The 27,767-nt window shown below is 42.9% G+C and overlaps 1 protein-coding gene across 1 annotated transcript in view; it reads right to left on the reverse strand.

Moving 5' to 3' along the window:
• Window positions 1-18,133: 18,133 nt before the first annotated feature.
• Window positions 18,134-27,767, reverse strand: part of EIF2A (eukaryotic translation initiation factor 2A) — a 63,115-nt gene continuing 53,481 nt past the window's right edge. Inside the window, exons 10-14 of the mRNA XM_073579073.1 lie at window positions 24,599-25,170; window positions 22,840-22,950; window positions 22,143-22,259; window positions 19,647-19,712; window positions 18,134-18,314 (exon numbers count right to left, since the gene is read on the reverse strand). Of these exons, the coding sequence (XP_073435174.1) occupies window positions 18,249-18,314; window positions 19,647-19,712; window positions 22,143-22,259; window positions 22,840-22,950; window positions 24,599-25,170 (932 nt within the window). The 3' untranslated portion in view covers window positions 18,134-18,248. The remainder of the gene's footprint in view (window positions 18,315-19,646; window positions 19,713-22,142; window positions 22,260-22,839; window positions 22,951-24,598; window positions 25,171-27,767) is intronic.

The following is a 27,767-nucleotide window of genomic DNA, read 5'->3' on the forward strand; positions in this document are numbered from 1 at the left end:
TACTCAATTGGCTTGTCGATGAGGAATACGCTGGGACACTCAGGGTTAAAAAGTCAATTCCCTTTAATAAGGCACAGCTCAGGTACGTGGTGATACGCAGCAGCCCGTGCACCGTCCGGCAATGATTCGGCTCTACAGTACCCACGGTCCTTGCTGAGCCCTGGTGTGCCTAATATGGATTAGTTACAAAGACTTGGCACATAATGTCTGGTATGTTTCAAGTCATCATTATTGAATTTGTATCTTACCTGCATCCCAGTTATTAGACTTTTCTTGCTTTGTAAATACTTCAGTTTTTTTATTCCTTTGTTTTCAATTTTTTTTCAGTACTTTGATGAAGGTCAATGTGACCGAAACGTCTACTGTATGTACTGGTTATTAAAATCATCTTTCACTGGAAATCACTATTTGTGTGTTCCAAGTCTTTGTATCTATGTGATTACGGATTAGGATCCTACTTGTTGCACCACCATATTGTAGCTATGCTAACGCTCTCGATTATAATATGGATTTGTGTCCGTTACCTGTCCGAGACGACCGCACCAGTTCCAAAATACCTCTTATCCTCAGAGGTGTCCGCTCCGTAGGTAGTTCACAGGCCTCCTCACCCAGGCTCACATTAGCCAGCACTGCCGAACGTGCACAAACACACAGGCTTCATCTTGGATGTTCAGACACACCCCCTGGGGTGGGGTGTGTAGGTGACTGGACCCGCCCATCTCTCCATGTCACCTGGAAACCTTCCCAATGTATAGTAAATCTCAGCAGTAGATCTGCTGAGCAAAACAAGACCAGGCTTGCATAACAGGGCCACCCACCTCTGTGATACATACCTCCCATTCACATGGCCAGTCGCCATACCACATACTGCAAAGCGAAAAGTTTACATACACTAAGATTACTGTGCCTTTAAGGGTCCCGTTACACATAGCGACGCTCCAGCGATCCCGACAATGATACGACCTGGTAAGGATCGCTGGTACGTCGCTACTTGGTCGCTAGTAAGCTGTCAAACAGGCAGATCTACTCAATGACACAGCAACGATACGGCGACCCGTATAACGACCTCGGCGGTTGTTGGGATCTTGTCACAGCAGCTATTCTGACGACAGACCTCGATAGGCGTGCTTCTATGAGGTCGCTCATTGTTGTTATGGTGTCAAACACAGCGATGCATGCTGGCCAGCGGGACGCCAACGATCAAAAAATGGTCTAGGACATTCCAGCACGATCAGCGATATCGCAGCAGGGAGCCGGTCGCTGCTATGTCACACATAGCGAGATCGCTGGCGAGGTCGCTGTTGCATCACAAAACCTGTGACGTTTCAGCGATCTCGCTATGTGTGACGGGCCTTAAACAATTCTGGACTGCCCATATGATGTCATGTGTTTGGAAGATGATGATAGTTTTTTGGCAACATCTGAGTTAGAGACACACCTGTGGATGTATTTTAATGTACACCTGAAACGCACTGCTTCTTTTTGTAGCATCATGGGAAAGTCTGGAGAAATCAGCCAAGATATCAGGAAGAGAATTGTGGACTTGCACAAGTCTGGCTCACCTTTGGGTACAATTTCAAGATACTGAAGGAGCCTCATTCATCTGTGCAAACAATTATACACAAGTAGACCTTGTGAAGATGATGGTGGAAACTTGGTAAGATTGTGTCAATTTCCACAGTGAAGCAAGTACTGTATCAACATGGGCTGAAAGGCCACTCTGCCAGGAAGAACTGGCAGAGTGGCCTTTCAGTCTATGTTGATATTTACTGAAAATTTATGGGCAAAGCTGAAAAGACAGGTGCGAGCAAGGTGACCTACAAACCTGGATCAGTTGCACCAGTTTTGTCAGGAGGAATGGGCTCAAATTCTGAACAACTATTGTGATAAGCTTGAGGAAGGATATCCCAAACGTTTCACCAAAGTCATTCAGTTTAAGGGCAATGGTACCAAATACTAATGAAATGTATGTAAACTTTTGACTTTGCAGTAAGTAATAAAAATGCCTTTAAACATTCTCTCTCTCTCATTATTCTGGCATTTGGCAAATATTAATTATTATGGTAATCCTAATTGACCTAAAACGGGAAAGGTTTATTCTGATTTCATAGCAGATATTGAGAAAAACACACATATGTGTCTTTTTATATAGTGTATGTAAACTTCTGGTTTCAACTGTAACTACATTTACTTCGTCTCACAACAGAGTTGTGTCAAGCGGTATAACTCCCTGGAGGTTAACATGGAGAGTGGCATGAAGGAAACCATTCCAAGTGCAGAATGTCATAATACAAGTCCCTGAAGTCTCAGTCCCTCTCCCAAATTTCAGCTTTATAATGGCGTCCATCTGTATCATCACAACCGTGAGTACACACATCCCCTTCAGCCATGACAATAGGGCTCAGCATTGGCTTCCCCAAAAATCTAAACCTTTAAGTTCTCCGATATGAAATTGACCCAAGTGGTAGATTTGCCTTTGTTAAAAATCAACAACCACCTGCAACTTATGTACACCCAACAACTGTGGATTTCTACCACACTATCCAAATGTGCCAATTTTGCTGAAGGCGCAACTACCATTGCAGGAGAACTCAGTGCCTCCATAGACTATATTACTCATCAGGCACCTCAGCCTCAATCAAGAAATCGCTCCACAATTAGCTCTCATGGATGCTTGGTGCCCCTTTCACCCACAACAGAGATTACGCTTTCTACTCCGCCCCACATAACTATCGCAGACTAGTTTACATATATTTTCCAATTCATCTTCTCAGGTATGGCACTGAAGTAACCATACACAATATAAATTTAAAAAGATCACAACACAGATAAGGTTAGAATCCCTACACAAAAAAAATAGCAAATGCTCACTGTTCTGATCTAACCAAACTTAAAACTGAACTGAAAAGACTTGCTCAACAATTCCTCTTCTAAAGTCTACCAAACATACATTTTTCACACACGTTGATAAACCTGCTAAATTTATGATAGCTTTAATAAAACAAAGACTAGATTCAGAATATCTGCCATTAACCCAATAGAGGGCAGGCTATACAATGAACTGATCAGATAGCGGATGCATTCTGCAACTACTTCAGCTCTCTATATAATCTGAATATGCAAGATTCCCCTGAAGTGAAGCAACAAAACTGATCCAAACTACTGATTTTTTTTAAATTACTCGAACTGCTCCTCACACACCCTCAACCTCACCAAACATAGCCCACTAACACATTCCACTTTTCAGATATTCAGAAAAAAACTCAAATCCAAACTGCTAATCCTTGACTGCTTCTCTCCATTGGACACAGTACACACCACTCTACTCTCTAAGATTAGAACAATAATTTCCCTAAGTCCTCCTTCAGCTAGATCAGTGTTTCCCAAACTCCAGTCCTCATGGCCCTCAACAGGTCATTTTTTGAAGATTTCCTAACTACTGCACAGGTGATGGAATTATTATTAAGGCATCAGAAACTGCCACAGGTTCTCTCAACCTGCACATTACTAAGGAAATCTTAACTGCATGATGTATTGGGGGGGGGGGGGGGGGGGGCATGAGGACAGGGTTTGGGAAACCCTGACCTAGATGGTACCTTTTTCTCACTATCAGAAGAACAACAAAAACTAAATTGCTCTGCCCTCACGACCATGCAATATCCATACACCTTTCACAAGAGAACTTTCTAGATATTTTGAATTTGAGAGACATTGGGAACAGCAAAACTACCCTAAGAGGCTCCTCTCACTGATTAGCAAACAAATAATCCCCTGCCTCACTCAGATCCCCACTTTCTTTATCAAGGATTGGGAGAGACATCAACCAATCCTTCTACCCCCTTGGAACTTAAGAAGCTCCTGAAAGCGCTCCAAAACCACCTCCGGATGCATTCACCTACAACAAAATGCCTATAAAATCCTTTCCAGATGGTACCTATCCCGAACCAAACGTAAAATCATGTATCAATCCACCAGTGACGTCTGCTGGAGATGTACCGGTAATTCAGACAAGGGCACCTTCATACATATATCGTGAGAATGTAAACCACTACAAATATTTTGGCATTAGGTTTTTCAAAATTAAAAAAAAAAAAAAAAACTCCATTTGCAACCTTTCACTCCCTTGCCTCCTTGAAATTGGCCTGCTCTATTTCCTAGTATTGTGAGGAAAGAGGGAGACAAGCGCAATATAGGGTCTTATCCCACAAATAAAGTAAGCGGTTTGACAAAAAACTGCTCACCTGGTAGTAGGTATTCAAAGCATGTATAGATAAGGGCTGCTGCAGATCCACAAGTCGGTCACCGACTATCTGAAACAGAACTCTGCAAAGGAATACGTGGATTTCGTCCACGCTGCCCAAATGATGAAATTCAAGAAGGTTGATAAAGTTTGACAGTGGTTTATTCTACGCGTTTCAAGGTTTTTTGCAACCTCTTGTTATTTCCTGAAGAGGTTGCAAAAAAAACCTTGAAACGCGTAGAATAAACCACTGTCAAACTTTATCAACCTTCTGGAATTTCATCATTTGGGCAGCGCGGACGAAATCCACATATTCCTTTGCAGAGCTCACTATTTCCTAACAATATCCTGAGCCACCATATCATCATACTCAAAGCCTTACTACAGCTCTGGCAAAAATTAAGAGACCACTTTCACATGTTCAGTTTGTCTGACTTTTCTCTTTATAGGTATATTTTTGAGTAAAATGTAAATTGTTCTTTTAGTCTATAAACTTCTGACATGTCTCTGAATTTCCAAGCAATAAATTTTGTATTTTTTTCCGACAAAGAAAAATGGTCAAAATTAAAAAAACAAACAAAACAGTGCTTTCAGACCTCAAATAATTATTATTTATTGTTATAGCGTCATTTATTCCATGGCGCTTTACATGTAAGGAGGGGTATACATAAAAACAAGTACAATAATGTTAAACAATACAAGTCATAACTGGTACAGGAGGAGAGAGGACCCTGCCCGCGAAGGCTCACAATCTACAGGGGATGGGTGAAAATACAGTAGGCAAGGGTAGAAAACAAGTTCATAATCATTTAGAAACAACAATACTAATGTCTTAACCCAGGAAGAGTTCAGAAATCAATATTTTGTGGAATAACCATGATTTTTAAAACAGCTTTCATGCGTCTTGGCATGCTTGCCACCAGTCTTTCACACTGCTTTTGGCGCAAAAATTTAAGCAGTTCTTCTTTGATGGCTTGTGACTATCTATCATCCTGTTGATTACATTCCAGAGGTTTTCAATGAGGTTCAGGTCTGGAGAATGGGCTGCCCATGACAGGGTTTTGATGTGGTGGTCTCTTAATTTTTGCCAGAGCTGTAGATGATGGTCATTCCCTAATCCCTTTATACTGGAAATCACAAGAAATCCCCTAATTCCTACACTGTATCAACAAAGTCAAACTCCAGATTAGAAAAAATGTTACACTGGGAGGTGAGAACTAATGCACATAGCAGCATTTCTGGAGCGCATGGCTCTCAAAACAAGACTCCGATATCTAGCGTTATATGAAATGACCATTTACATTACAAAGCATCCTATATCCCCACGCCTTCATCTCACTCACAGGATAATTAGGTGTCTCTTTTCTCACTACACTCTGCATATGTGGGTACTGCTTAATTTTTACTCCCTCCTGATACTTTTTGTCACGGGGTTACCGCAACGGAAGGGGTATGGTGCTGAGGAAAGGAAGTGCGTACCAGCTTCTGACGTCCATGCAGCCAGACTGGTTCGGGCCTTTCATGTTGCACACCCAGATGAACCTGACTGAGATTCCGGAGGTCCTTCATAAAAGAGGGGGTACCATCACGGGGTTACCACAATAGAGCGGAGCCAGAAGACCGCAGCATCTGGTGGCTCCTACTCCACCGCTGAGAAGCACTTCTCCAGTGTTTTAAGCGTGTTTATTTCTTCTAAAACAAGAGGGGTTAATAGGCCATGTTGGAAATTCCTGCATTCACCTGTGCTCGGTTAGCCACTCCTTTTCCATATAAAATCTGGGCTCAAGTCTTTGTCTGAGTTAGCAATTGCTGCAAGACATAGGAGTGTCTCGGAGAAGCTGGTTTTGAGAACGAATGTTGGAGGAATTTATTAGCGACAGTTGTCTGTTTTTTTATTGGTAATTCCTTATCCTTCCCTGTTTTGCTTTCTTCCCCCTCCCTACACACCCTGGTGAATATCTGTTATATGTGAGTGTATATTTTGTGTGTGTGTGTAGTTTTCAGTTTACCTTGGTCTTTGTTACCGTCAGGTTGGTGTACTGCTGTGCACAGTAACACCCCCCCTTCTCTGGGTAGGGGAAGGGGTCAGACAAGAGGCTAATCTAGGAGATAGGACAAGGGCGGAGGCCCCGGCGTCTTCGCCATCTGAAGTATCCCTGGGAACAGGGCGAGCTTGGGTGCCCCCTAGTGTTAGGGCCAGGAAAGGTGCCTCTGATCCTAGGTCACTCAGCAGCCAAATCGTGACACTCATCTTAATTCGCACCTCATATTGGGACTCCTATTCTCAATCCCCCACCTCTTTGTCCACATTCTACCACTTAACATCCAACAATACTTTCATAACCACAGGGTCAGTTATACTTTAAATTGAATAAGACCCCACCACTACATAATGCAACTATTACTGATCAAAACAGGTAGGGATCTTACATATGTACAATACTTCTCTGGGGATCACCAGAGTCTCTGCATATTTGCAAGGACTTTTATACACTGCTCAAAAAAAGGGATCACTAAGATACCACATCGCAGATATCACTGAAAGAAATATCGCAGCTGCAAATCTTTATTCATTACATAGTGACATGCGTTGAGAACAAGAAAACATAAAAATGATCAATGTAAATCAAAATATCCAATGGAGGTCTGGATTTGGAAGGATACTCAAAATCAAAGTGGAAAATCAAACTACAGGCTGATCCACCTTCAAGACAAGGAAATGATGCTCAGTAGTGTGTGTGGCCTCCACGTGCCTGTATGACCTCCCAATGCCTGGACATGCTCGTTGGTGGATGGTGCGAGACATGATGTCCCAGATGTGCTCAATCAGATTCAGGTCTGGGGAACGGGCGGGCCAGTCCATAGCTTCAATGCCTTCATCATGCAGGAAATGCTGACACACTCCAGCCACGAGGTATGGCATTGTCCTGCATTAGAGGGAATCCAGAGCCAACCGCACCACATATGGTCTCACAAGAGGTCTGAGGATCTCATCTCAGTACCTAATGCCAGTCAGGCTACCTCTGGCGAGCACATGGCTGTGCGGCCCTCCAAAGAAATGCCACCCCACACCATTACTAATCCACTTCCAAACCGGTCATGCTGAAGGATGTTGCAGGCAGATCGCTCTCCACGGCGTCTACAGACTGTCACATGTGCTCAATGTGAACCTGCTTTCATCTGTGAAGAGCACAGGGTGCCATCTTCAAATTTGCCAATCCTGGTGTTCTGTGGCAAATGCCAAGCCAAGCGTCCTACATGGTTTTGGACAGTGATAATGTGTGCAAACTTTAAAGCGCTGCAGAATATTATTTATATAGCACCATTGATTCCATGGTGCTGTACATGAGAAGGGGGTTACATACAAATTACATATATCACTTACAGTAAACAAACTAACAATGACAGACTGATACAGAGGGGAGAGGATCCTGCCCTTTCGGGCTTACATGCTACAGGATGGTGGGGAAGGAGCGTGTAGGTTGGTGGGTTGCAGCAGTTCCGGTGTTGGTTGAGGTGATATCTCCGGTAGTGGCGAGAGAGAAGGCGGTAGCGGGGTCATTGCAGGCTGTAAGCTTTCTTGAAGGAGGTGGGTTTTCAGGTTCCGTCTGAAGGATCCAAATGTGGTTGATAGTCGGACTTGTTGGGGCAAAGAATTCCAGAGGACAGGGGCAATTCGGGAGAAGTCTTGGAGGCGGTTGGATGAGGAGCGAATAAGTGTGGAGAGAAGGAGGTCTTGGGAGGACCGGAGATTACGTGAGGTAAGGTATTGGGAGATTAGTTCAGAGATATATGGAGGAGACAGGTTATAGATGGCCTTGTAGGTCAGTATTAGTAATTTGAACTGGATACGCTGAGGGAATGGGAGCCAGTGAAGAGATTTGCAAAGGGGAGAAGCGGAGGAGTAGCGAGGAGAGATGAATTAGTCAGGCAGCAGAGTTAAGGATGGACTGGAGAGGTGCGAGGGTGTTAGCAGGGAGACCACAGAAAAGGATGTTGCAGTAGTCGAGGCGGGAGATGATGAGGGCATGTACAAGCATTTTAGTAGATTGAGGGTTGAGGAAAGGACGGATTCTGGAAATATTTCTGAGCTGGAGGCGACAGGAGTTAGAAAGAGCTTGGATGTGCGGTTCGAAGGACAGGGCAGAGTCAAAGGTTACTCCGAGGCAGCGGACGTCCGGTACTGGGGAAAGCACGATGTCATTAATTGTTGTAGCTAGATCGGGTAAGGAAGATCTGTGAGATGGAGGAAAGATGAGGAGTTTAGATTTGTCCACATTGAGCTTGAGGATGCGAGAGGAGAAGGAGGAGGATATGGCTGATAGACACTCTCGGATTCTGGACAGCAGAGAGGTGACGTCTCGGCCAGAGAGGTAGATCTGAGTGTCTTCAGCATAAAGGTGAAACTCGAATCCGTGGGACTTTATGAGTTGCCCTAGCCCAAGTGTACAGATTGAGAAGAGTAGGGGTCCTAAAACAGAGCCTTGGGGGACTCCAACAGAGAGAGGGTGGGAGTGGGAGACGCTGAATGTGCGGTTGGAAAGGTATGAGGAGATCCAGGATAGGGCGAGGTCTTTGATGCCGAAGGAGGAGAGGATCTGTAGTAAGAGGCAGTGGTCAGCTGTATCAAATGCAGATGACAGGTCTAGAAGCAGGAGTATAGAGTATTGTCCGTTTGCTTTGGCTGTAAGTAGGTCGTTAGTAATTTTGGTCAGGGCTGTCTCAGTGGAGTGATGGAGGCGGAAACCAGATTGTAGATCGTCAAAGAGAAGCTGCTCCAGGAGTTTGGAAGCGAATGGGAGCAGCGATACTGGGCGATAGCTGGACATAGCGGTTGGGTCGAGGATAGGCGTGATTGTGGCATGTTTGAAAGCTGAAGGGAAGGTACCAGAAGTTAGTGATAGGTTGAAGAGGTGGGTTAGGGATGGGATAAGTGTGGTGGTGAGGTTGGGGAGGAGGTGGGATGGAATGGGGTCAAGTGCACAGGTTGTGAGGTGCGATTTGGAGAAGAGACAATTAAGCTCCCCTTCAGTGATGTTAGAGAGGGAGGTTATGGGGTTTGGGCATTGGTCTGGTATACAAAGGGGTTGTGGTGGTTGAACGATGAAGACTTGCCTTGTTTGCCACACACTTCAAAAATAAGATTGACCAAAGTCCTCGGTAGAGATGAGGGAGGCTGGAGGGGGCAGTGGTGGGTGGAGGAGGGCGTTAAAAGTGATAGGGAAGATACGAGGGTTGTGAAGTAGGCCTGTTTAGCAGAGGTGAGGGCAGATTTGAAAGCGAGTGTTGCCTGTTTGAATGCGGTGAAGTCGTCTTGCGAATTTGTTTTCTTCCAGCGCCGCTCTGCAATCCTAGACACTTGCCGGAGCTTTTTAGTGGTGTTATTGTGCCAGGGTTGTCTGTTGATACGTCGCATTCTGCCATGAACGAGAGGGGCATCCTGTTAGCACTATAAAAAAAAAAAAAAGATTATTATTATTACTATATTAAGCAGATTAAGAATAAGCCTTTTTTTGCCAGATTGGCTCTAGTTTTTGAGATATTTAAAAGTGAAATCAATTGCTATAGATTTCTGGCATCAATAAGTGGTTTTTATAGCATTGTAAGCTACAAAAAAGAAAAAAAAAAAAAATAGCCCGAAATACATTGTCTGCAAATTGAGATTCGGATTTGGCTTTCATCAGAAGTCATACTGCAAGACTCGTTAAAGGGAATCTGTCACCCCATTTTCAGCCTATAAGCTGCGGCCACCGCCATCAGGGGCTTGTAACCTGAAAGAGAAGAACAACAAGTTAGATTATACTCACCGGGTGGCGGGTGTCGCGGTCTGGTTCGGCGCCTCCCATCTTCTAGCGATGATGTCCTCCTTCTTACTTGTGCCACGGCTCTTGCGCAGGCGTACTTTCTCTACCCTGTTGAGGGCAGAGGAAAGTATTGCAGTGCGCAGGAGTCGGGAAAGGTCAGAGAGGTCCGGCGCCTGTGCACTGCAGTACTCTGCGCTCAACAGGGCAGAGCAGTGCGCCTGCGCAGGAGCCGCGGCAGAAAGAGGACGTCATCTCTAGAAGATGGGAGGCACCAGACCGGACGGCGACACCCATCGGACCGGATTGAATCCCCGGGTGAGTATAATATAACTTGTTTTTCTTATCTTTCAGGTTACACCGGGGGCTTATCCAGAATGCTGTAGATAAGCCCCTGATGGCGGTGGCCACATCTTATAGGCCAAAAATGGACTGACAGATTCCCTTTAAAGGGTTGATTGTGACTTGTAAGATTGCTGCTTCCAACAGGTGGCGCTATAGAGTGCAAGTCCTCTTTCTCTTCAAAGAGGCAATTTGCATAACCTAAAAATTGAAATACAAAATAATTACATGCGATATTTCATTACTTAAGACATTGTTAAGAGAGTCTAAAGACCAAAAGCTATTGCTTTTATTATCACACACAAGTCACACTGGGGGAATGCATTATTTTCATGGATAAATTATATGAAAAACTAGAATCAATTCAGCAAAATTAATGGGAGGGATTTTTTTAATTCAGCACCAAAAGGGTAAGTTCACACGACTTTTTTGCTGCGTTTTTTTTCATTTTTTTTATGCTAATTTTCAGCTGCTTTTTCCATTACCAGCAAAGCCTATGACATTTCAGAAATCTCATGCACACACATTCTTTTGTGTGTGATCAGGATTTTGTGCTTTGCTGCGTTTTTTTTAAGACATAGAGCATGTAATTTCTTTTTTGCTGCATTTTTCCAGCGTTTTTCACCCATTGACTTGAATGGGTGTTGGAAGAAACGCACCAAAAATGCACCAAAAATACAGATATCATTATTTGAAGCGTTTTTGCTGCAGAAAAGTCATGGACATTAGCATGGACAAAGTCAAAAAATAAAAATGCACCAAAAACGCATCAAAATCTGCGTTTTTGTCGCAGCTTCTTTCCTGCCAAGATGATCAGGTTTTGCTGCAGAAAACAAACAGCAAAAACGTCCTGTGTGAACTTACCCTAAATACATTAAAAAAGACCTGTGTAATCACTGTTAAAGGTACATTGGCAGTTAAGAGTTTAACTACTTTTTTCTTAGAGTCAATTGTATTTTTATAGATTTTGAATCCTCATGACTTAATTATGCTTATATTTAACTATACAGGCACTTTATTGTCTAGCAATTCACTTTTTTGGTTCACCATTTATTCATGTTTTTTGCACTGGCATATTAAATATTAATGTTCCTTATTTTGCAGATTTACAAAATGTGTTATTTTTTTGCATCCGCTCCAGCATGTTCAGAACTTAGCATGACCCAGCTTCATGCCTATTTGCGCTTCTTTTACATACTGGGGACAGTGTACATGCACTCACCGTCATCACAGCCCTCCAAGATTCTGTATCTAAAAAAAGAGGCACCTTGTGCTTTACTACAGTCATGGCCAAAAGTTTTGAGAATGACACAAATATTAATTTTTACAAAGTCTACTGCTTCATTTTTTCTAATGGCAATTTGCATATACTCCAGAATGTTATAAAGAGTGATCAGCTTAACAGCAATTACTTGCAAAGTCAATATTTGCCTAGAAAATTAACTTTATCCCCCAAAGCACATTTCAACATCATTGCAGCCCTGCCTTAAAAGGACCAGCTAACATCGTTTCAGTGATTGCTCCATTAACACAGGTGTGGGTGTTGATGAGGACAGGGCTGGAGATCAATCTGTCATGATTAAGTAAGAATGACACCACTAGACACTTTAAAAGGAGGCTAGTGCTTGGCATCATTGTTTCTCTTCTGTTAACCATGGTTATCTCTAAAGAAACACGTGCAGTCATCATTGCACTGCACAAATATGGCCTAACAGGGAAGAGTATCGCAGCTAGAAAGATTGCACCTCAGTCAACAATCTATCGCATCATCAAGAACTTCAAGGCGAGAGGTTCCCTTGTTGCCAAAAAGGCTCCAGGGCACCCAAGAAAGACCAGCAAGCGCCAGGACCGTCTCTTAAAAGTGTTTCAGCTGCGGGATCGGGCTACCAGCAGTGCAGAGCTTGCTCAGGAACGGCAGCAGGCAGGTATGAGTGCATCTGCACGCGCTGTGAGGCGGAGACTCTTGGAGCAAGGCCTGGTCTCAAGGAGGGCAGCAAAGAAGCTACTTCTCTCCAGGAAAAACATCATGGACAGACTGATATTCTGCAAGAGGTACAGGGAGTGGACTGCTGAGGACTGGGGTAAAGTCATTTTCTCTGATGAATCCCCTTTTCGATTGTTTGGGACATCTGGAAAACTGCTTATTCGGAGACCAGGTGAGCGCTACCACCAGTCTTGTCTCATGCCAACTGTCAAGCATCCTGAAACCATTCATGTGTGGGGTTGCTTCTCAGCCAAGGGAATGGGCTCTCTCTCAGTCTTGCCTAAAAACACAGCCATGAATAAAGAATGGTACCAGAATGTCCTCCAAGAGCAACTTCTCCCAACCGTCCAAGAGCAGTTTGGCGATCAACAATGCCTTTTTCAACATGATTGAGCACCTTGCCATAAAGCAAAGGTGATAACTAAATGGCTCAGGGAACAAAACAGAGATTTTGGGACCATGGCCTGGAAACTCCCGAGATATTAATCCCATTGAGAACTTGTGGTCAATCATCAAGAGACGGGTGGACAAACAAAAACCTTCAAATTCAGACAAAATAAAAGCATTGATTTTGCAAGAATGGACTGCTATCAGTCAGGATTTGATCCAGAAGTTGATTGAGAGCATGCCAGGGAGAATTGCTGAGGTCCTGAAGAAGAAGGGTCAACACTGCAAATATTGACTTGCTGCATTAACTCATTCTAACTGTCAATATAACCTTTTGCTACTCATAATATGATTGCAATTATATTTCTGTATGTGATAAAAACATCTGACAAACACACATAAAAACCAGAGGCCAGCAGATCATGTGAAAATATAATATTTGTGTCATTCTCAAAACTTTTGGCCATGACTGTACAGCTGAATTAGGACCATTGCAAATAGAATTAAAGAGTACCTACTGTCAATTTGGGGATTCCCTTTATATTTAAAAGGGAGTCTTGCCAGTAGGATCAATTTCTTAAGCAATCTTTATGGACATGTATCAGAGGAAGCTTAAAAAAGCGATACCCTGATATCTGCAATCTGATGTCTTATTCTAGAGAAATCCATGTTTTTCTTATATGTAAATGAGCTGTTCCAGGCTCTGGCCAGACATTGATCTGCATGAGAATCTGCCTCCAGAGATTATTATAAATGAAAGAGGGCATTACCAGTGTGAGACATGTAACTAACACAAGACACCAGAACTGACACAAGAGTGGGAAAAAATTTTTTTTTGATAACAAGTAACAATTAGGAACCAACATGACCTGAAACTGGGAAAGTGACTAGCAGTGACTGCTGTGATGATCCTTGGGTCTCAGGACCTGGTGACAGATTGAGACCTTGTGACTGAGACAGAACTTTATGAGGTCTACATGGGGAGGTTCCCAGCAAAGGCAGAGCTGGCTGAAGATCTAGGGAGAACAGTCTACTTTCCTGATCCAGAGTTTCTTGGCCGACAAAGTTCAATGAGAAGTTTACCACGCTGGGAATGCGAATTATGGAGAGAACTAAAAGGAATCCCAATGCTTCCGCACATGGCATAAAGGCACCCCCCCCTCCCCGATAGTTCACATAGGCCACTGCAGTCAAGTTGTCTGTCTGCACTCAAATTGGTTGGTCGCTTAAAAGGAATAACCAATGATAAAGAACTAGAAATATGTCTCTAAGCTCCAGAATGTTGATCTAGAGGCAGGACCACAGACTCTAACTGGAGAATAAGGAAGGATGTGCAGGATAGCAACAGGAGCTGCCAACCATCAAACAAGTTCTCTACGGACACGAATAGGTGTAACTGTGCCGTGGTCCTTTGACAGCCTGGAGGAGCATAACTAGGTGAGCGCCTGACTTTCACTAGAGCCATTGTTGGTGGGGTTAGGCTTGGCTCCCGATGAACAACAGGTGCTACTCCAGGACAGACCACAGACACACGGCATCTGACCCCCAAGGTACTGGTAGTTGAAACAGCCCAGAAAGAGAGGACAGCTGGCACTGGCAGGTGCAGCTGATATATAGGTTGGCTCTGGCATGTGCAAGCAGGTCTGGATAATATGCAGACTGGTACGGCAAGTGCTGACGGGTCTGGCTGATATACAGATAGCCACGGCAAGTGCTGGCGAGTCCTACAGATATACAAACTGCCATGGCAGGTAGAGGTGGGTACGGCTGATATGAAAACTGGCACAGCAAATGCTGACGGGCCAGCTATAATACAGACTGACAAAACAAATACTAGCAAGGAGGTTAGGGACAGACAGACACTAGCGAGACTAGCGGACAGGGACCTGAGAACAAACTAGCGTTTGAAAACAGACTATCAACGTTGAACTGGCACCTCCATGCAGGTGGATATGCCTTAAATAATAAGTGTCTCCCAGCCATTGTTAGGGAGACTTTAGGACTTTGCATGGCACAGTGCCCAGGTATCTACGCGCTGTGCATGTACCCTGGTCCGCAGCCGAGGAAGGAGGAGGGAATGTTGGACAGGGACGAATGTTGGACAGGGACCACGGCGGTGAGCGAGTCGGCGTCCCTGCCGAGGGGAGCGAGTCGGCGTCCCTGCCGAGGGGAGCGAGGCAGCGTGCGTGGACGCCGGTGCAACAATAGGCAGACTTATGTGAAGGATCGAGTCCACTGATTTGTCCCAGAGAGACAGAATGGAATGCTGTAGTGGATGGGTGTGAAACTGGCTGGAGCGTACCTCCTGAAAGGCTGAGACCATTCTGCCCAGAACCCTCATAGAAAAACTGATGGATCATAAGGTTTCCATGCACAAATGAAACACTCTGAATCTAAGAAGGGGGAGCTCGTATGGGAGAAAGAAGACCCAACCCACCCATGTGTCGAAGGTCATGCGCAGACATTCTAGGAGTTGCGATGGCATTAGACATGTTGGTCAATAAGCAGACTGAAGTGTTTCAAGGTGATTTGAAGACTTGACTCTCCTTCCTTGACAGGGCCTTCACTAAAAGTTGTCCATATAAGAGATGGTTTCAATCCCACTGGCTAGGAATAGCAGAAAGCTTGAAGACCTAGAGAGCAATTCCTAGTCCAAAAGGTAGTTAAACTATACATGAAGAGGATCGACAGTGAAGAAAATTGGTAATGGGGACATTAAAACATGCATCACATAAATCTACTGAAGAGAGCAATTCTGACACCACTACAGATTCAGGAATTCCATCTGAAATCTTCAGACATGCACAAATCTACTGAGCATCTTCAAGTCCAGAATGTATCTGACGATGAAGTCCTTTCTGGAGGTTTACAGGGATACTGCACAACTTTTAACATCTGGATTGGGAACAAGGAATCCATGAATGTGAATATCGCGGATTACTAGGAAGGATGCAAATGCTCAAGGTAGAGCTTTTGAAAGGGGACAAAGGAAAACAACCTTTTAGGGGCAGGGAGGCAAATTCAAACTTGTGACCCAGAGACACTACCTCCATGATGCACACGTTGTCCAAATAAGTCATCAAAATCTATCTGAAGGAGAGAAGACTTTCATTTAGTGGATTACCTGATATTGAAAGGCTTTGATGCCTTGAGGAGGGTGTGCCAAGAAGGCTTTGATGAAGGCTGTTGGGAAATGGGGCTTTTTGGGAGGGCTTCTTTGTCACCTTTGAGGGAATAGGAGCAAAATGGCTAAGAGCATCTACAGTTCTGGGGAAGCAGCGCACTCTTGCCCCCCTGTGGCATTATTGATGATCTCATCTAGGTGCTTACCAGAAAGTTTGTCGCTGCAAAAGATGGGGTTTTCTGGATACCAGGGCTACAGATCAGGATCTGAGAGCTTGAGTTGCTGAACCAAGACAATGCAAAAGTGGAGAAAAAATGAGCCATTTAGGCAACATGCTAAGAAAGAATCTATGTTATTGAGGGACACCACATTATAAAGGGGCAAGGATCCACAGATAGCGTGTCGCAACTTCATAAGTGTGGTTCTATCCTGGTATTTCCATTTTTTGGAAGAGCATTACCAAAATATTCATGGTTGGGAAAGGTAATACATTGGTGGATCTGATGGAAGGAAACTTTTTTTGTAAAGGAAAGGCGGACTCATTTGGACAGTGAGGGATACTTTATAAGTTAAGGACAAGGTCCTGCATGGCCAAGGCTAGATTAATATTCTATACGATTCAGACATGGCAATGTGAGAAGTGGTCTCATTTGCTGTAGCACTGCCCTGGGTGTTCCAAGAAGCCCAAAAATCATAAAGAATCTATGGGAAGACATCATACATCACCGGTGAGAGCATCTCTGGGTAGGAGAGAGAGGAGCCGATGGACTGGATTGAATGGGCAAAAGAACATTGACAGGCAAAACAGGGCTGGAAAGGTCTCCATGGCATCTACGATAGATTTGGAGAAGCTGGCCAAGGTACTTATAAACTGGTTCAAACACCTGACCCATGCCGGGAAAGGGGAAGCTTAATCTGAGGATTTCTGAGGAGGCAGAAGGTTAAGGCACTGGACACATAAGGAGCCTGACTGGTCCCATGGTAAACATATGATGTAGTACAAACCAAAGAAATAGTGACCAGTGTGACAGTGGGCTGCCTGGAGGTAGTATGGGCAATAGTTGCAGCAGAGTTAAACCACGGCCTCAATTAGGTCTCCCACCAGATATTAGCGACAGAAGCCCAGAAAAAGACAAGGAATTGGATGAAAAGACCAGAAGTGGCCCCAGAGGACCCCCCTTTCAGTAGAAGGAAAACAACTGAATGTGTTGCAAAAATGCATTAAGGAAGTATCAGCAGTCACATGTAAACAGCCAAAAGCGAAGCGCAGGCTGCAACAAGAGAGGTACACTAGTGGACAGTATCAATAGGAGAATAAAGAGCTGGGCTGAAACCCAAGGACGCCCAGGAGAGAGACCCTAAGGGGAGGAACAAAGAATTGGGGAAGAGAGGTGTTATAATTACAGTCACTGTTCCAATGTCTTTAGTTGCCAGCAGGTAATCTCTTATAATTGTGGGTCACTAAAGGCCATTTTACATTTAGCGATGCACCAGCGATCCGACCAGCGATCCCACCCGGTCAGGATCGCTGGTGCATCGCTAAATGATCTCTAGTGAGCTTTCATACAGAAAGATCTCACAGCGATGCAGCAGCGACGCAGCGCACGATACTTACCATTCACACACAGCGATCCTGCGTCCTCCCGCCCGCCTCCACGCGTCGCTCGTCGTCACAGCAGGAAGTCTCAGCAGGAAGCGCCCGACGAGAAATGGAGCCGGACATTCTCGCGCGATCAGCGATGGACAGCGGGGGAGCCGGTCGCTGGTAAGTATCACACATAGCGATATCGCTAGCAATATCGCTATAACGTCACAAAACCAGTGACGTTTTAGCGATATTGCTAGCGATATCGCTTAGTGTAAAACCCCCTTAACACTATGCTGCAACAATAGCCTCAGAGAAAGGGTGCCGGAGTAGATGTGCCATCTGCAGGGAGGAATACTACTGAGTGCATGGTGGATCCTCTCCACGATGAAGGAAACTACACCACTATAGAGAACAGCTTACGTGGCAGAGAAAACACAACAATTTCTTTTTAACAAAATGTCAAGCCTCATAGTGGCAGGACGTATACCCATAGTTTTGTGTCTGCCAGTGCTATTAACAGGAAATTGCCGAAACTTCCTCACATCTGTTGTTTATGTGCTCCTAGTCTCCTTGAGTGGAAGCGTAGATAATGTATATGAAGGCTATTCTGGCAGTTTTTCTTTATAAAAAAACAAACAGACAAAAAAAAAAAAACATTACTCCCATGTGGTTGGCATCTCTATATTGTAAATCCAACATAAGATAAAAGTTTGAACAATGTCCATTAATCCTTTGCTTCCATGTACAAAACACGTCTTGGTATGTCAATCATAATTTTGACGTTATACTCCAAGCTCTAAGTCTTCCAGTTCCTTCAGAAGTGCGTCCTCCTTCTGGATCTTATCAATCTGTGAATGGGAGCGTACAATTAGCTAGAAGTCATAACAATAGCTTTACCTACCAATTAATATGCATGTCCAGCAATGTAACTAATGGTGGAGTAAATTTTAAACTTTTTTGGGGCTGCAAGGGCTATTTTTACGGTACAAGTTATAGTTTTGAATGTCAGCTTTCACGTTACCGTGTAATGTACTGAAAAGAGAAAATAAAATTCAATATGGACAGAACAGTGAAAAAAAATATGTCAGTTCCACCATTTTTCCTCTGGTTTAGTCTTTATGCTGCTCACTGTGTAGTAAAATTGACCTAGTGATTTTATAGGACAATAGCACAACCAACCTTTTCTAATTGTGTGAATCACAGGAAGAGGTGAAAGAGTATATTTATACAACTAATTCAAGTTTATTAATTCAAAAAATGATTAAAAGCATATCGAATCAGAGTAACACATAAAACAGGAATTTGGGGAATGTTACTTAAGAAGGATAGCCAAAATATATATTTTATCCAAGTGGAATCGCATATACAGAAATATTATAAAATTACAACAGCACATCATACTGTCCCAATTACAACAGCATATCAAGGCAAAAGGCACCTACTACTAGTGATGGGCGAATGTGCTTGGATAAAGGGTTATCCGAGTAAGCTAACTGAGTGTACTCGGTGTGCTCGAATAATATGTTCGAGTCCCCCGCGGCTGCATGTCTTACGGCTGTTCGACAGCCACAACACATGCAAGGATTACTTGATCGATGGGCAATCCCTGTATGTGTTGCAGCCAGCTGCAAGACATGTAACCAATTGGACTCAAACATTATTATTCGAGCATGCCATTGTCACTTGGTTAGCACCCGAGCCTGCTCGGATAACGCCTCATCTGAGCACGTTTGCTCATCACTAGTCAGTACGAGTACACCATTATCAAATTTATTTGAGGTCCTTTTTTTCATTTTTATTATACTTTCCTGTTTTTATAAAAGGTAACAATTTTTAAAAAAGAAAAGTTTGGATCTTATTTTTCTGAGACCCATCACTTAGTCAAGGGCACTGCATGACGACTTGTTTTATTGTGGGACGAGTTTTGTTTTTATTGGTACCATTTTGGGATGCATATATAGGAAGGACTGCGAAAAGTGTAAGCTTTCTAATTTATGTTTAATTCAAGTTTAAGTAATGCCAAAATATTTATGTTTAATTCAAGTTTAAGTAATGCCAAAATATTATAAAAGAATACATTTAATACAAAAACCTCATTTAAACTATAAATCGTTTTCTAAGGACACATTGTCTTTAAGATGAATGGTGAACTGCTGTTGCTTAGAGAAGTACACATTTACCTGGTTCTTTTCCAATGACTTGCCAGATGCTTGCAATTCTTTAAGTTGCTCAATAGCTTTCAGTTTCTGCGAAACAATATCTACATTAAATGCAGACGAAGAAACTAAAAGAAACTACAGCTGAGAGCCCCAAAGTCAAAGAACATACCTGACTGTGCAACAGAAAAACAGGAGTGGCAGAGTCATAAATGATAGAGAAAAATCACAGAAATTCTTTAATGGTAAAAATTATAATCAGTATTCAAGGGAATTAATAAGAGAACATGACCTGGATTTTGGCCACACGCACCTCCCTATGACAACACTGCTAAAATTAGAAGTATATGGTGTCACTTGTCCACTATGATTAACATGCCAATAACACTTAGTTTTCACTGCTTTCGGTTTTGAAAAAAGTGGAGCATTTTTTTATTCTGGAAGTCATTATCATAAGTCAGAGTAAATAATGCTGGCAATTACGATAACATTTTTTATGAATGATTTGTCTGTATAATATGATAAGGGGGGGGACAAAATCAACCCCTTAGTGACAGTCAATTTGGTACTTAATGACCAAACCAATTTTTACAATTCTGACACTGAAGTTATAGCTCTGGAACGCTCCCACGGGACGCATCGTTCTAAGCTACAGTGGCAGCGAGATGGACGGAGCTGGGGAAAGGGCAGCATCAGATGTTGCGGAGCGACTCACGTCAGTAGGCGGGGTTTGTATAGTGATTCCCCGCCTCATTTTCGGATTGTGGAGTCTCGCAGATTACGTCACGGGTGCTGTGTTAGCCCCTCCCACACAGCGTTGTGTGTGCGGCCAAAGCTGAGGTGTGTGTGTGTGTGGGGTGGTCTGTGCAATGGTGTGTGTGTGTGTGTGTGTGGGGGGGGTGGTCTGTGCAATGGTGTGTGTGTGTGTGTGTGTGTGTGTGTGTACTCCTCCGTGGTGAAAAATACTCCTCAAAAATATTGGGAGGAGTATTTTTACTCCTCTGAAAAATATGTAGCGCGACCTCTGGCTCCCAACATAGCCCACTGATTCTGACACTGTTTTTTCATGACATATTGGGCTTCATGTTAGTGCTAAAATTTCGTCGATATGACGTGCGTTTATTTAAGCAAAAAAACGGAAATTTGGCAAAAATTTTGAAAATGTAGCAATTTTCAAACTTAATTTTTGTGCCCTTAAATCATATCACACAAAATCGTTAAACCAGAGAGTTATGTGACACAAAATAGTTACTAAATAACATTTCCCACATGTCTACTTTACATCAGCAAAATTTTGGAAACAATTATTTTTTGTTAGCACGTTATAAGGGTTAAACGTTGACGACTGATTTCTCATTTTTCCAACAAAATTTACAAAACAATTTTTTTTGGACCATATCACATTTGAAGTGAGTTTGGGGGATCAATATGACAGAAAATACGCAAAAGTGACACCATTCTAAAAACTGCACCCCTCAAGGTGCGCAAAACATTCAAGAAGTGTTTTAACCCTTCAGGTGCTTCACGAGAACTAAAGCAATGTGGAAGGAAAAAAAATAACATTTTACTTTTTTTTCACAAATAATTTACTTTGGAACCAAACTTTTTTTTATTTTCACAAGGGTACCAGGAGAAAATGGACCTCAAAATTTGTTGTGCAATTTCTCCAGAGTACGCCGATAACCCGTATGTGGGGGAAAGCCATTGTTTGGGCGCATGGCAGGGCTCAGAAGAGAGGGCGCACTGTTTGACTTTTTGAATGCAAAATTGGCTGGAATCAATGGCAGGCGCCATGTTGCATTTGGAGACCCCGTGATGTACCTAAACAGTGGAAACCCCCTAATTCTAATGCCAACCCTAACACAGCACTAACCCAAACACACCCCTAACCATAACTCTAAACACAACCTAACCCTAACAAAACCCTAACCCTAGCCCTAATGGAAAAAAATACATTTTTTTATCTTATTATTTTCACCCTAACTAAGGGGGTGATAGAGGGGGGTTGATTTACTATTTTTTTATTTTGATCACTGTCATAGGATAGAAATCTCCTATTGTTGCCAGGTGCCGGCCGGCCGATCTCGGCAGGCGCACTGCGTATGCGCCCACCTTTTTCTTCCCGAGGGACCGGAGGACACCGCAGGAACCGGGGTGGAGGGTGGGGGCTCGGTGGACCCCATTTCTCTCTCTTCTGATATACTAGATCATATCAGAGGAGAAAGAAATAAATAGGAAATTTGACTTTTTTCGGTCGCCATTATTCCATGAATAACGGTGATCGCAACACTGGGTTCGGTAAAAACTGACCAAAATCATGTTTTACGGAGTCTCAGCTAACCTTATTTTTATTTCTCTCAGCGCCGTTAAAAAGAAGCGCTTAGGAATAAATACCCATAACTGCTGCCGTTAAAAGGGGTATTGGGGATTAAGGTAAATTGATGGAAACTGGTACTGTAGATGTCTGAATTGTACTTCCCGAAAACCAGCCTTGAGTTATCATAGGTAGTAGCAGCTTACCTTTTTCAGATTCTTAATCTTTTTATCAGTTTCAGGGTCTCCAGTTGTTACAGTGGCTGTGGCAATACTCTGACTAACTTGCAAGACTGGCTCAGTCGGTTCATCTACTTTGGCTTCCTGGAAAAAGAAATGAAACGTTCCTGTGGCTGAACTGACACTACATTTTTCCATATATTTGGTAATATACATGTTAGAAACACAGAATCTGACGAGCTGGAATTTGGCCATGGACTTGCCAAGGTCTGCTTTCCTTTTGTCACTGTATCGAAAAACATGAACTGCAGAATTTTTCAAAACAGGACCGACAAATTTTTTCTTATAATAGAAATCAATGACATGTATCCAAAATGTGAGAAAAAAAAAACACGTCCAGGCCCCCTTTGATAAAATGGCAGCAGGTCTTTCAGATGCCAACTGTTATTAAAAAAAAAAATAATTTACATATTACATAAACTATCTGGCATTTTATGGGACTGTAAATATATTTTATGCATATACTTTTTAGTTTTCTTTTTTTTTTATAGAGGAGAAAACTGATTTCAAATGGAATCTCCAAAGCAACACCCAAGACTTCGTCATAAGGAATGCAGTGACTATCATCACACACATTTTTCATGGTGTGGCAAGAGGTCCTCCTTGCGTGACTTGTCTCGTCTCCATTGGTCCGGACACCGCATTAGCACCAGGCCTGGAATACCTGCTTAGCAGCTTTCTTTGCTTCTCTCTTCTTTTGGTTCTTTAAAGCAGTTTTGGACATCGGCTTGTCGGTGGACTGGGGCTTTGTGCTCTGGGGAGGTTCCTCTTCATGCTGAAATGAACAGAAACACAAGGTGGAATCTGATCCAAATCTATCAGCACAAATACATTGTATTCATTTCTAGATTTTCTGATAAATCAAGTGCCTAGATGACTTCTCTGAATTGCAGTTTTGAGGCCCACGCATTTGGAGTTTTCTGGGAAAATCTAACATGTCAGATCCTCCTTTTCTTTGAAGCCTGTCGTTGTTCAAGGATCAGGAATCCCTCCCATACGCAATACATAGCCTCTCTACAAGCGACTTAATATATCCCTTTTTTCACACATTAGTTAACCTCTGAAGGACTGAGCAGTTTTTAGTGCGTACGTTTGAACTCCCCTTCTTCCAAGAGCAATAACTTTTATTTTTCCATTGACATAGCCATAGGAGAGCTTGTTTTATTGTGGGAAAAGTTGTCATTTTTTAAGGCACCATTCATTTTACTATCTAATGTACTGAAAATGGAGAAAAAAAAAAATCCAAGTTGGGTAGAACTGAAGAAAAGCAGAAATTTTGCCATCTTTTCGGGGTTGTTACCATTTTCTTTTTTTCAATGTCTTTCACTTTGTGCCAAAACAAATTACTGGAAGACTTTGCTCTGTGTGTCAATGTGATTATGGTGATAGCAAACATAAATATAAGTATCTTTTAAAAATTATTAAAACCTGCTAAATTTTTTCTAGCTTTAGTAGGCCGTACTCCGTCAAACTTACATTTTATTGATGTTTGGTTGACAGAATTGTACGAGACCTTGCTTCCTGTAACGAGAGGTGCATTTTCTATTGATAGCATTTTGGGGTCTGTATAAAACTATGATCTCTTTATTCCATTTTTGGGGGGATCCAAACTAACAAAAAAAAAAAAAAAACTGATTTCACCATTTTAAATTATGCCTCATTTTTGGCATTTGCTGTATGGGATAAATATTTAAATATATTTTAGTTTTTCAGATAACTTTGCCCCAACGATGCAGAATATGCTTTTTTTTATAGACTTTAGTACTTACTTTTGCGGAAACTGGGGGATATTTAAACTTTTAATTAATTTTCTCTATATTTTTGTTTAAAAAGTTATATTTTTTAAAATGGCCTACCCCCTTATTATTAGCATTCCTGCTGGTTCAGTATATGAGCGGATAATTCGAGCACCCCTGATAATCTAGTATAATGAAGGGGCCAATGACCGAATCGAGTCCTTCATGTGATACAGTGAAAATGTTTGGGGAATTAAAGGGATTAATAGCAACATCTGTTGTGGTCCAGATAGTGGAGGGGTTAGTTCCTATATATGCTGATCAGTAGTTTTCTTCCCAGGCTTGTCCCTGCAGTGCATGACAGGAAGCTGGACGTGAGGAGTTAAACAAATTCAGCCTCCCGTTACCACTGGACGGTTCGTTATCGTGCACTGACACAACAAAGGTGACAAAGGAACCCTCCAAGTAATGCTTAATCACGTCAATAGTGGAAACAGATCCTTTTTTGTATTTTTAAAAATCATCGAATTTCCTATTTTAGCAAACCTAATCCAAACCCCATGATGCATAGAGCGCCTAATCGCCTTGATCTTCTGGTGGGTGTATGCATCATGGTGTGTGGGTGTGTGATGCTGAAGACTGTCTCCTGTATGTGAACTGTGATCGGTTGGGACAAGGCTTACGTACCAATTTATAACTAGTCACCGGCTTGTTCCTCAGGGCAGGTGGCCTGTAAGCTTGCGCTGGCTTGTTCTCCTCAGCTGGCACTTCCCCCGGTACAGGCTGGAAAATAATGGGCTTTGCTGGAAAGACGCCGTCGGCAAACGGTTGCCAGGACACCTGCCACAGTTCTGTGTTGTTTGGCACATCGTACTTATGTAGTATCGAGCCAGTGTAGTGCCAAATCTTATATCCATTGCCAACTCGTAATCTTGGAGAACAAGTAGCAGTAACTATATGCTCCCCATCGGGGCACCAGGAGAAAAACGTGGCATCGGCAGCTGTTGGTTTGGAAATGAGTTTGTAATTTTTCATATCCCACACTTCCATTTGTCCTCTCAGGTTACCAAAGCCAGCCAGAACCAAAATATGTCCCTGAGGGCTGTAGAACGCAGCGTTCCGGGGGCCAGTGCCGAAATCAAATATGGGATCACATTTCAAGTTAAAAATTGTGGCCTTGGCAGGCATGAAGCCGTACACCACACAGAACTCAGTCGCATTTTTATTCCACACCACATCATAGATTGGACCATTTTTAGCTGGAAGAGAGGAACATTTTAAAAAATTAATTAGGTACAAAAAGCCTAATGCAGGCACACGTTAGTGTCAGGTAAGTGAACAAACCAAATTTACTGCTAAGACAAAAGTGAAGCACAAGCTCCACAAGAAACTAGTTCTGTAGCACCAATATCAACCAAATGTACAGGCAGGGCTGTAGAGTCGGAGCCCGTTTTGGTTGTGTAGGAGTCGGTGTAATGGAAATTGAGAAGTCGGAGGTTTGGTTTACCGACAACACAGCCCTGTGTACAGGCATGTTGGGCTTGATACTGGTACATTTGTAGCCTCCTGCTCCAATGTCTGCGTAAGATCTATAGTGAAACATGCCGCCTCCTAACAGGAGATAAAGCGATGCAAGCCTCTTTCCTTAACATTTTGTTTCTTTATCCAAACAAAATTTACACCTCCTAGGATACATACGGAAGACAATGTCATTGTATTAACCAACTAACCCCTTCAGGCATATGGGAGTAAATGTGCGCCTTGTTCTGTGGTACTCGTGTGTGGAGGAGGTCATGAGCAAAGCTCTTTCCACATGCAGAAAATGCAGGCTACACTACACTGCTGGCATCTGTGTCTAATAGCCACGGCTGGAGAAAAGCCTTAAATGCTGCTGTTAATCATTTAACACGCCGCTGTCAATCTCTGACAGTGGCACTTAAATAGGATGTGTGTCAGCTCTGATCTGATCGTCTGTAGTAGGTTCCCCTTTGTTGCAATCCTGGTACTCCTCTGAAGCTTAGCTGGAGGCTGAGCAGGAGTCAGTGACTTGTACTATACAAGTCAATACTGTGGTATGGGAATTATACAGTACAAGCGATCAGATGACTGCAGGTTCGAAGGACTAATAGAGTAAAACAAAGTTTTTAACCCCTTAACCCCCAAGAGTGGTTTGCACGTTAATGACTGGGCCAATTTACAATTCTGACCACTGTACCTTTATGAGGTAATAACTCTGGAACGCTTCCATGAATCCCGGTGATTCTGACATTGTTTTCTCGTGACATATTGTACTTCATGTTAGTGGTAAAATTTCATTCAAATAACTTGCATTTATTTGTGAAAAAAACGGAAATTTGGCGAAAATTTCGCAATTTTCCAACTTTGAATTTTATGCCCTTAACCCCTTACCTACAATTGACGTAATATTCCGTCCATGTGACCATGGACCTAATTACCATGGACGGAATATTACGTCATCGCGATCAGCGGCGCCCACGTGGTGAGCACCGCTGATCGCGGCCGAGTGTCAGCTAATTATCATAGCTGACACCCGGCACAATGTGTCAGGGGCGGTCACGGACCGCCCCCGACACGTTAACCCCTTGCACACCGCGATCAAACGCGATCGCGGTGTACCGGGCGTTAAAGGGAAGCATCGGCAGGGAGGGGGCTCCCTCCGTGCTTCCCTGAGCCCCCCACGGCAGCGCAATGTGGAGCGCGGCTGCGGGGGGCTCCTTTCCTCCAGGCCCCCGAATCCAAGATGGCGACGGGGGCCTTCGGGGGCCTGAGGAAGCTGGCTTCCTCAGTGCCTGCAAAGCGCAGGCATGAGGAAGTCTGCAGCAGTGCCTGTGACAGATGTCCCACCTGGGACAAGGTAATAAAGTAAAAAAAAAAAAAAAAAGTGTTAAAAATAATTTAAAAAAAATCGCTAAATAAATTAGTAAAAAAAAAAAAAAAAAATATTCCCCAGTAAATCCATTTTTTCAAAATAGAAAAAAACAAAAACAATAAAAGTACACATATTTGGTATCGCCGCGTCCGTAATGACCTGCCCTATAAAACTGTCCCAATAGTTAACCCCTTTAGCGAACCCCTTAAAAAATAAAAATAAAAAACAAAGCAAAAAATAATGATTTATTATCATACCACCGAACAAAAAGTGCAATAACGCGCGATCAAAAAGACGCATATAAATATCCATGGTACCGCTGAAAACGTCATCTTGTCCCGCAAAAAACGAGCCGCCATACAGCATCATCCGCAAAAAAATAAAAAAGTTATAGCTCGCAGAATAAAGCGAAACAAAAATAATTATTTTTTATATAAAATTGTTTTCATTGCAAAAAACCGACAAAACATAAAAAAACGACCTAAATGAGGTATCGCTGTAACCGTACTGACCCGAAGAATAAAACCGCTTTATCAATTTTACCGCACGCGGAACTGTGTAAACGCACCCCCCCCAAAAGAAATTCATGAAACGCTGGTTTTTGTTCATTCTGCGTCCCAAAAATCGAAATAAAAAGCGATCAAAAAATGTCACATGCCCGAAAATGGTACCAATAAAAACGTCAACTCGTCCCGCAAAAAATAAGACCTCACATGACTCGGTGGGTCAAAATACGGAAAAATTATAGCTCTCAATATGTGGTGATGCAAAAACTATTTTTACAATAAAAAGCGTCTTTTAGCGTGCGACAGCCACCAAACATAAAAACCGCCATAAATCGTAAATCAAACCCCCCGTTATCACCCCCTTAGTTAGGGAAAAATAATAAAATAAAAAAAATGTATTTATTTCCATTTTCCCGCTAGGGCTAGGGTTAGGGCTAGGGTTAGGGCTAGGGCTCAGATT

The sequence above is a fragment of the Dendrobates tinctorius genome, unplaced genomic scaffold, assembly GCF_039654945.1.
Source record: "Dendrobates tinctorius isolate UK_male_01 unplaced genomic scaffold, ASM3965494v1 ptg000060l, whole genome shotgun sequence".
NCBI classification, from domain to species: domain Eukaryota; kingdom Metazoa; phylum Chordata; class Amphibia; order Anura; family Dendrobatidae; genus Dendrobates; species Dendrobates tinctorius.